Here is a 10,366-nt window from a genome sequence, read left to right as displayed (position 1 = left end):
ACTTGAGAAAATCCATAATGTGTCTTGGAGTTAAATTTAAATGGAAATATGCTAATTTACAAAACTAAGAAGGTGGAAAGAAAGAGTGCTTATAAAAGGTAGGCCACAGAGCAAGCCATCATTCATAGGATGAAGAAATAAAAGTGCAATGAAGAATCCATAATTTTTTTAAGAATGAACACTACATATGGAAATAGGTGTGGAAAAGGATTTTAGAAAAAGGAGAAGGTGACTAAAGAAGAATATAGAATATTGAATGAGTAAATGCATTTAGAAGCAATAAAGCATAAGGTAAGGTGAAAGCATGGGTGCTTTCCTTTGCCTCAAGTTAGGAAGAATGCATTGTAACCTTGGTGCTTTAAATCCAAACTCGGTGTGGTGGTTGTTTTCTAACTAGCTGTTTGTGATCGAAGCTCTTCTTGCAATTCATATTACTCTTTATAAGTAGAGTATAGGGTAGAAGATAGAGATTGTGGTGCCAAGTTCTTACATTTTTTTGCTATATTCCCCGTTTTCTATGTTGTTATAAATCGATATAAGATAGAGATTATTGTGTTACTCCTCTTTTTCTACGTTGTTATAAGTGGCATATTGGGTAGAAGATAGAAGATTGTGTGTCAAAACCTTACATTTATTATTTATTTTGTGAGTTGCATAATGGGAGATCACAAGCTTGAGGTAACCATAATCAAAGCAGAAGGTTTGAAAGATGTGAGACATTTGGCCAAAATGCAAACCTATGCCATAGTCTGGATTGACCCTAATGTGAAGTACACCACCAAAACTGATGAGTTAAGGGGTGTGAACCCTGTGTGGAATGACAAGTTTGTCTTTCTTGTCCCTGAGCACCTGTTCCTAAAAGAGGGTCAATATCTCACTATTGAAATCCACACTGATAGCTTAACCGGCAATAAGCTCGTTGGCAAGGTCCTCATCCCCCTCATTGATATACACAAAAGTGGGACTTCACATTTGAATAAACTCCAATATACAAGCTATCAAGTGGAAAGACCATCTGGCCGCTCTCAAGGTAAGCTTCACATCTCTTACCGTTTAGGGGAGAAAGTTCCTACCCAATCAATAGCTCAAAAGCTAGCCGCATCTCCAACTTATCAAAATGATGCCTCTTACACTTCACCTCCACCTATTCTCAAAAAACAAGACACTTTTAAATCTTCTTCACTTCCTTCTACCAAAAAGCATGTCACTTCCAAAGCCCCTACTCCTCCAAGGGATAAAAAACGTGTCACTTTTATTGATACAAAAGAGGTCACTTCTAAAGCCACTCCTCCTACAACAAGTGATAGGAAGTTTCAAGCCACTTTGTTACCTTCTGTTGATACAAAAGAGGCCACTTCTAAAGCCACTCCTCCTACAAGTGGTAAGAAGGTTCAAGCCACTTTATTGGCTACTCCAACTCCTCAACACAAGCCTTCTGCTCCACCTATAGTGCCTACCAAAGACTCTTCTCGCTCTAATCTTGAACAACTTCCAACACATGTTCCTCCCCCACAGGCTCCACTAACACGCACTTCCATTCACATGAACCCTACCTTTGGAACCCTCTTGAACAATCAAAAGCATGTACCTCCATCTTCAACCGTGAATGTCATGCCAGAAGTATACTACACCACACAACCTTCTATGGGATTTCATGGCTCTTTGTTTAAAGGAGAGTTGGGTAAAATGTTGCTGTCTTGAAACTAAAAGAGAGCCATTGTATCTAATATGAGCCGTTGTATTAAATAAAGGGAGAGTCATCCACTTTCCTTCACCACCCCCACCACTTTGTCTTTGGTTGTACTCATGCTCCACATTATTAATAAATTGTAATACCATTGCTAAAATACACCTTCCAATTTTTATTTATGTAAGCCAAATGTTTTTGCTTGTTGGCGTATACTTCTCGGGATTAGACACCACCAACGTATTTTTGTTTTGATTTTATATGAAAAAGAAAATGGGAGGGATTCTATTATGCTCATAATGCAAAATGAAAGGAAAAAGTCTGGGTTTCTGAGTAAAATGGTTTGATGAGCACGCACGGGCGAGATTGCTTGATAATGGCTGACGGGCGGCTCACAGACGGCGGAGTAATGGCTTATTGGCGCTCACAGACGGCGGAGATTGCTTGGTAATGGCTGATGGGCGGCCCACAGACGGCCGAGATTGCTTGGTAATGGCTCACAGACGGCGGAGATTGCTTGGTAATGGCTCATGGGCGGCTCACAGACGGCGGAGATTGCTTGGTAATCGCTGACGGGCGTCTAACAGACGGCCGAGATTGCTTTGAGAGCGGTTAATTAACATGTAAAACTTCAAATGCCCTTGTGACCTTTTTTTGTTTGATAGTTTTGATACTCGATGTTTACAGGAACATTTATTGACTTCTAAATACATGAAACTTCATTGATTTGATTTTTATGATCGACCTTTGCTAATATTTACAAATTCAACTTTAATCACATATATAGATTGTGATTAAAGTTAGTGCAAACATTAATTAATTAATGTGGCCGTAAGGTTTTAATTAATCAGCAAGACGCAGCGAGAAACGTGACACTCATTTTTTCCCTATTCGCTATGGTTTCCAGCACCCTTTCATCCTAAGGTTTCGGATTCGCTCCATCCTTATCAACTACACTAATTAATTAATAGCAAAGAAATATTTTGGTCCCATATATCGAGTCCCAATTTTTATTTTAAAAAATTACCCACCTCTGAACTGGATCCTGCCCCTCCCATATTACATCACCATCATGCCCCTCCCATATTACATCACCATCATGCAAGGCAAAACATGGGTGTAATGCAATGTTGAAATTTGAAGCATCATTGTGCATCATTGCCCTCCTAAGCTTCATAGGAAGCCTGCCTTTAAATTTTAGTTTCTACAGAAGGCCACCCCAAGTGAATTTTTGTGAGTAATGGGTTTCACATGAAAGGTAAGGTACTTTAAGGCCTTCAATTTCCTGAATTTTGAAGCCTTGGCAATTTCCTGAATTTTGAAGTCCAAGGCTGTAAGGCTGAATTTTCGATTAGGCAAAACATGGGTGTAATGCAGTGTTGAAATTTGCAGCCTTCACTGTGCATCATTGCCCTCCTAAGCTTCATAGAAAGCCTACCTTTAAATTTTAGTTTCTACACGAGGCAACCCCACGTGAATTGAGTAATGGTTTTCACATGAAGGGTAAGGTACCTTTAACGCCTTCAATTTCCTGAATTTTGAAGCCTTGGCAATTTCCTGCATTTTGAAGTCCAAGGCTGGGTTGCAGATTTCAGGCCTGGTGTAATGAGAGGTGCTCTTTAATTTCCTAAATCCAAGGCAGGGTTGGAAATTTTGAAGACCAAGGCAGGGTTGCAAATTTCAGGCGTGGATTTAGGCCACACACGGGTGTAGTGAAAGAGATTCAAGCCCGGATTAGACAACACATGAGTGTAGTGAAGAGGTTGAAGAGGTTCGAACCCAGACCCTAGTTGGAGCAGTCGAAAACTTTATTAAGCTACACTCCAAATGCCCATGGTTATGAGTCCCTTTTTGAATATTTGTCTTCAGGATCTAACTCATACAAGACCTATGAATAGGGAATCCACCTTGGTAAATTTTTGACTTCAGAAACGTGATGATGTATCTCTCTAGATCTCAAAAAATGCTACTAAGCGTGGTATATACAAGCCCCTTTTATGTTTTGTATCATGATAAGTTAACTCTAGATTAGGCAAAATGGTGGAAATATGTCAATATGGCAAGAAATAAAGAAGTGCATAAAAAGGTGAGGAAGAGCTTTTCATTTTTTGGGGAGCTATGAAAAACAAGCCAAAACAAGCAATATGCAACTATGGAGAAGTATCTATTTGGATGGATGACTAGCCTATGACAAATGGGAGTACAAGGTCCTACTACCTTGAATCCTCCTTGTGAACAATTTTAAGACCAATTTATCTCGATTCGACACATCAGAGTATTTTGGAATGGTTTGTGTTACTATTTAATGGTACCATCCCATCTAAGCTGACAAAGTAGGAAACTTTGTCAATAAGTGGTTCACAATGGAGGAACTTAATACACCTTGTTGTGAAAGAATGCAACACAAAGGGATTCCGCTCAATCAACCAGCTCCATTTGGCAAAAAAACCACATCATAATTTACAAGAATATAGCCATAGAAACAATTTGAATAGTACATAGAGAAACTCAGCGTTGTCAGCAACTAAGAGTTGCAGTAAGTACTTGATATTAGCTCTACAGGTAACAAGGAAGACACTACAAAAGATGAGAATAGAGCCACCTCATCACCAACGATTAAATGTATTATCACCATGGAGATAGATTTCGGTCAGCATAGAAGGCATCCAACCCCAACCTGACAGTTTTACAGTAGCTTTTTGCTAGTATGTGCATATCCTTTCAAGACCCATCTTAATGCCTCCATTTCACAGTACCATGCTGTCTAGCTGTTGACGGTAACGAGCAAGTTTCTACAAAAGTTGAGGAGATGGCGACATCATTCAAATGCATAAAGCATGCCACTTTTGTATAAATTAAAGCGTATGACTTACACACAGCAGAAACAGCAATCAAACAGTCAGTACTTACGCTAGTGAAAGCGTAGACGCCCACTGTTTGAGGACAGGTGGGACTTCCCCTTCTTAAAAACTTTCCACCTTTTGCAATGTAAAGCATGGGGATACCAGTGGATAGCTCCAAGTTGATTACCTGGAATCACAGCAAGACAATTTTAGTTGCATGCACATATCCCAACGGTGGCTCCACAACATCCACCTGACCAAAAAGCTGCAACATCTCAGAGCTGCAGATACATCCAAAAGTAGGACGGCTGCCAATGACCACCTGCAGGCCTGGAGATCCAACCTTATTGTGCAGCCACCCTGAGATCACAAGATGAAACATGACAACGCGCACATCGCCTCACCTCTTGAGATGTGAGCTTATCCAAGTACATGATAATGGATCGCAATGAGTTGCCATGGGCAGCTATAAGAATGTTTTTCCCAGCAACAAGCTGTGGCTCAATCTGTAAACCCATTTCCAAAGAAAAGGCACACAATCAAAAAGATGCAGGTTGACAAGGCAGAGCCCGTGTGGACAACCAGAAGTGGTGTAGGGCCAATCACGCTTACCTGCTCTTTAAAGTAGGCAACAGCTCGCTCTGCACACATGGCTAGACTCTCACCGTTGGGTGGAGGTATGTCATAGCTGCGACGCCATTCATGAACCTTCTGTTTCCCATACTTGTCGGCGGTTTCCTTCTTGTTCAACCCTTGAAGCTCCCCATACCTAAACAAGAAAATCAGTTCAATGCTCTCTCTCTCTCTCTCTCTCTCTCTCTCTCTCTCTCTCTCTCTTATCAGCGGTAGTTTTCTTAAAATAAAAAGAATATTGATCAAAAGAAAGAAAAGAAGGTTTCTTATGAGGTTTCTATGCCGACTCCATCGTACACACAGGGTCAGCATAGTGCACTGACCCTGTTTTTCTTTCCACATATAATCTCTTTTCTCATGTTATTGACATACAGTTCGAACCGCTCATGGAACATCTTTTGGTCTCAAAAGCCATTTTGGCTTTCTGCAGACGTTAATAGATCTCTATATCTCTACATATATATGGAGAGAGAGAGAGAGAGAGAGAGAGAGAGAGATGCTCTGCGTTTTAAGGTTTTTTCTCGCATATTAGGGCTTCTATCTGCGTTTTCTGGTTTTTGCCTGTGTTTTATGTTCTTTACATTTTCGGGATTCTATCATGGCTACCCTACAGATTTTTTTTCTCCGCAGAGCTGCCTGCCCCTTCTCCTTTCTTTTCTCTCTGTCTCTTTCTCCTCCCCATTTTTCCTTTCTGTTTTTCCTGCAAAAAATCACAAGATCCAAGAAATCACGAATTTCTTTTTTTCCTTTCTAATGCCCATTTCTGTGGGAAGAACTGCAACATCATGGCACCATTTGAAAACTTAGACATCCTGCAGCAGATGGAAACTTTGGGCACAGTACAAGAAGGGGACGTCAACTCCATGGACTTGGTCACATGGAAGGGAGTGTTTGCACTTACAGACATTATGCTGAAACATGGAGATAAGAACGTCACATTAACTGGTCTCCCTCAAAAAGAAGACAAAGGAGCTCAATGCAGCCAATGTCGCATTGAAAGAGAAGCTAGACTCCATCAAGAAACAGGGGATGGAGCAAATCCATGATGTCAAGAAGAAAAGAAACCACCCACCCCCATCAAAGACCCTTCCACACGGGAAACCTATCTAGGACATCCCAAATCAGCCCTTACCTGACAGCACAAATTTGCACGCCCTAGATTTTCCACCCCCTTTGCCACCCCTAATGTCACAAAAGCCCTATTCAAGCTACACAAATCTGGTCGGGCTCCGAGTGCTATATTATGTGAAATTCGTAGCACCATCCCTGGGCTATACACTGATGAGATCTCTGACTTCATTTAGCGATTGGGGGGTACATGGTTACAGCTAACACAGACAATAGTGTCCATCATCTTGTATGCAGATGACTTTGTCCTTATCTCAGAGGGGTTGCAGAGAGATCTCGATGCAGCTTGGACTTTTGTGAGCAGAGGGATTTCACATAGAAATCTTGGTAAAACCATCATGCTCTTTAACACCCCAAAACAAGTGGCAACCAGACACTCTTTCTCATAGAGAGGCGAGGCCGTGGAGATAGTTACTTCATATGTCTATCTGGGGATTACCTTCATCGGTCCTATCTTCACCATGCGCTCCGCTGCACAAGCCCGCCTAGCAAGAGGAAATGCTGCCCTGGCTCATTTGGAGACAATGCTTCCAGGCCCACTTCCAGGAACCTAGCACAAAGAGTCACTCATTTGACACATTGATGAGGCCAGCTATGGTGCATGAGGCTCCATTATGGGGAGGTGATTTGGGACACAAAGACTTGGAGGGGACAAAGAGAGTGCAGGTGATGATGTTTTCCCGAATGATCAGAGTAAGCCCTCTGTAGATAGTCCTTGCTGAGTTTAAGGCAGATAACCTGCATTTCCCATCTGTAAATATTGGATAGAGATGACCTCCAAGGTGTTTCTTCTAAACAACTTGCACAGGAGGCCATAGCAAATCCTGGTACTCATGGATCATCAACTGATTTGACTTATCATGCATGACCTTTAGATGGACCACCTCCCCCCTTTCGAGCACACTCTGGACTCCCCATTCTTGAAACTCTCCGCAAGGCGCAGTCCCTCCACAAAGCCAAGCATCCCCATCCCCAGAAATCAAGACCCTCCACCCACCAGATACAGATACAAGACTTCCTCAAATGCTATAGAGATGTACCGCCACAAGATGTGGACATTGCTGCCTTGTACACTCACGAAGAGGATGACATCTAATAAGCTTTGACTCTCTTCATTCTATACATGCGTGGGCCCATTTTTCTTTGGTAGATGTTTCTTTTTTCATGCTTTTGACATCCAATTATTCATGGATCATATATGTACTCTTTCTTAGTTTCATAGACCCTATCATAGACAGTTAATATGATCTCTCTCTCTCTCTCTCTCTCTCTCTCTCTCTCTCTCTCTCTCTCTGCATGAACACCATATAAACACCCACACTCACATGCGCTCGTTGAGTTGCCAAGCCGTCATCACAGGTATGACTTCCTCTGTTGTGCTGGTGCTGAAAATCTTACTCCACGTGATAGCTCTTTCATCCTCATTGTGTATGATGACAGGAACCTGCCACATTGTACACAGTAATGGCATCAGGACCTTGCCACATGCAAACAACCCTCTGATAAGCAGGAGAGAGAGACAGACAGACAGAGAGAGACAGAGAGAGAGATCCATAACCTTTTTCTTTCGATGTTGGGTCATGGCAAGCATAGCGGTCATCTGGGCCCTAATAAGAGCAGATGTATATATTAGATCAATTGGGATGTTGCTGATGCGTCTACCAGCCTCAATAGCTTCCTCAACACCCGTTTGTGATAGCGGGACGTCAACACAGCCAGTAAAGAGATTCTTCTGATTCCATAGAGATTCGCCATGTCGGATCAGAATCAGAGCAGCTTCATCTGTCCACATACAAGTATGAAAAAATTTGAGAGAACCTATACAAAAGCTCATGGAGGGCCACTCACTACTAACTAGAATAGCTATGACCCCATGAGCCAAACCCATCACGGTAAACACCCAAACTTTACTCAGTTAATTTCAGCACGTACATGTTGACTTTGAGGATTTTGTATGATCATCTAGAAGTGGGGACGCATGGGAAGCTGACACCAATACGCTTTGCAATGCTCTGCTTTTGCTCAGCGATGTGGATGTTGATGAGACTCCACCACTGAAAGCCTGTTTTCTGAGGTGCAAATTGGATCCAACTTTGACTTGGTTCCCAAAAGCCTTACAACTTGATCCTTCACTTGTGATGAACTGGCTATCCTGAGAAAAGAAGTTGGCGGTCGGTGTGCAGGCTGTGACTGTGGCCATCCTGCACTCAAGAAATCCAAGTAAACAATTGGGTACTTGCATATGTATCCTACATAATCAAAGTAACCCAATGGTTGAAATGTGCTCGAAGGGTGTCCATACTTGGGTGTTTTAAGCATGTGATCTAAAGCAGATATGAAACCCAATGCTCAAAAGGGGGTGTTTATGGTAAGCAGCTCTAGACAAGGAGCGTGTAAGCTCATTTAATCAAGAAAGCCAGTGCTCAAAAGCGTGTCTCGCATGTGTTTGTATACATGGAACTGAATAAAACCCGATGCGTAAAGAAAATATGTTTGTGCAGTGATGCAGTAAAGAAAACAAGTTTGTGCAGTGATGCAGCAAAGGAAACGTGCTTAAAAAGCATGTGGGACGATCTACCGAAATAATCCCATGCTTAATTATGCATGTATTTGATGCGGTGAAAAAAACCCAAAGCTCAAAAGGGTGTTTATATGTATGTAATCTCTCAAATGGTGTATTTAAGCACGTAGTCTGATGCATTTAAGAAAACCCAATAGGCACATGGAGGCATGAAGTACAGAAAAAACCTATCAGAGGATCTGATGCAAACAAAAAAGCCCAATGGGAGCAAATTTGAGGGGGGCCAAACACCAACCTGGCTGTAGGAAATCAGAACTAAAGGCCCTCTAAAAAGATGTATTTTTCATGAAAATTCTCCCCCATTAGAAGGGGGGAAAAAACATAATGCCGGCTTAGATGCAACAAAGAAGGGCAAAATGGGCACGTTTGAGCATAAGGAAAAGGGTATACACGCAAAACTCTGTGTGTGTGTGTGTGTGTCTCCTTCCTGCATAAACAACATCAATTAAAAACTACAGACTCGCAAATCCATCACTCTCCCAGTAAAATGTACCTGCCAACTACCAAATTGATGTCTGGCTTGCAGGTGGTTGTGGGTCTGGCTTTGCGTACAGGGAGGTTGATATACTGTGGTCACTCTCTCCTCCTCTGAAGGGAGGGTCTGGTTTCCTGTGTGTGTGTGTGTGTGTGTGTGTGAGAGAGAGAGAGAGAGAGAGAGAGACAAAGTGTGTGCGCCGTGTGTGTGAGAGAAAGACACACAGATTTGCTAGCAGAAAGGGGGTCGGAGGGTGCTGGCCTAAAAGGGGACGCGGGGAAATGGTGGGGGGGATGGCACGAGGGGAAGGGGCGGAAGGGTCAAAGGAGGAGCTGTCGGCCCTCGGGGCTTCTTTGAGCTTACATGTGCAAATTTAAAAGCTTATTATAAGGAAGGGTCAAAGCCGCGAGCGGGTGCAAAATGAGAAATTTTATAAAAAAAGGTCAGAAACCCACGTGTGTATATACCAACATATCATAGATATGTGCGTGTGAACACACACACATGCAACCAACGGTGTGTGTAGGGATACACCAAGATAGCATAGGCGTGTGCGTGTGAATGCATGCATACAAGCAATGGTTTGTGTATTTGTGTGCGTGTGTGTGTAGGGATACACCAAGATCGCATAGGCGTGTGCGTGTGAATGCATGCATACAAGCAATGGTTTGTGTATTTGTGTGTGTGTGTGGGGGGGGGGGGGGGGTTGGGGGGGGGAGTGCCCACTATGCTTATGGTTTGGTGGGATCTCGCACATTTTTCTCATCCCATTGCAAAGTGCATAAAGTCTCCACAATAAGAATATACTCTGAATAAAGTTCCACCCTCCCTCGGCTCCCTTCCACGGTTCGAGAAAAGTTCAATTCATCTTGCAATTGATGTTCCAATTTCAAAAAATTCACCTCAAGTTGATGGGAGAAGGAAACATCCTTGGAATTTTTTTTTCATAATAGTTATAATTGGACAAATATATGTAAAATGCATGTGCAAAATACCTATGGTGAGACGGGATTTGAAAC

The 10,366-nt window shown here is 42.4% G+C and overlaps 2 protein-coding genes across 3 annotated transcripts; one reads left to right on the top strand and one right to left on the bottom strand.

Annotated features, from left to right (window-relative positions):
• Positions 1 to 414: 414 nt before the first annotated feature.
• On the top strand, positions 415 to 1,849 carry LOC147606415 (uncharacterized). The gene has a single exon (XM_086791880.1). It carries the CDS (start codon positions 658 to 660, stop codon positions 1,699 to 1,701), a length of 1,044 nt encoding a protein of 347 aa, XP_086648006.1. The 5' UTR covers positions 415 to 657; the 3' UTR covers positions 1,702 to 1,849.
• A 2,250-nt stretch (positions 1,850 to 4,099) lies between these two features.
• Positions 4,100 to 9,645, bottom strand: LOC147606414 (2,3-bisphosphoglycerate-dependent phosphoglycerate mutase 1-like). Of its 2 annotated transcripts, none has more exons than XM_086791927.1 (8): positions 9,366 to 9,645; positions 8,224 to 8,492; positions 7,850 to 8,073; positions 7,617 to 7,735; positions 5,143 to 5,299; positions 4,935 to 5,036; positions 4,598 to 4,717; positions 4,100 to 4,479 (listed from the first exon to the last, which is right to left on the bottom strand). In XM_086791927.1, exons 2-8 carry the CDS (start codon positions 8,489 to 8,491, stop codon positions 4,435 to 4,437), a joined length of 1,035 nt encoding a protein of 344 aa, XP_086648053.1. In that variant the 5' UTR covers position 8,492; positions 9,366 to 9,645; the 3' UTR covers positions 4,100 to 4,434. The 2 variants fall into 2 exon arrangements, with proteins under 2 accessions (XP_086648053.1, XP_086648054.1); XM_086791928.1 differs by lacking the exon at positions 9,366 to 9,645 and adding an exon at positions 9,108 to 9,292.
• Positions 9,646 to 10,366: the final 721 nt, after the last annotated feature.

The sequence above is a fragment of the Cibotium barometz genome, chromosome 57 (genome assembly GCF_041138505.1).
Source record: "Cibotium barometz isolate CiBa-2024 chromosome 57, ASM4113850v1, whole genome shotgun sequence".
Classification (NCBI taxonomy): domain Eukaryota; kingdom Viridiplantae; phylum Streptophyta; class Polypodiopsida; order Cyatheales; family Cibotiaceae; genus Cibotium; species Cibotium barometz.
The sequence above is the reverse complement of the archived record's forward strand: the minus strand, read 5'-3'. Positions and strand labels throughout refer to the sequence as shown.

Coding starts and splice junctions, on each gene's coding strand:
- LOC147606415 (XM_086791880.1), top strand. CDS start 658: ATGGGAGATCACAAGCTTGAGGTAACCATAATCAAAGCAGAAGGTTTG.
- LOC147606414 (XM_086791927.1), bottom strand. CDS start 8,491: ATGGCCACAGTCACAGCCTGCACACCGACCGCCAACTTCTTTTCTCAG. Junction 7,736..7,849: donor CCCAACATCGAAAGAAAAAG/GTTATGGATCTC, acceptor ACAATGTGGCAG/GTTCCTGTCATCATACACAA. Junction 4,480..4,597: donor GCGTCTACGCTTTCACTAGC/GTAAGTACTGAC, acceptor CAACTTTTGTAG/AAACTTGCTCGTTACCGTCA.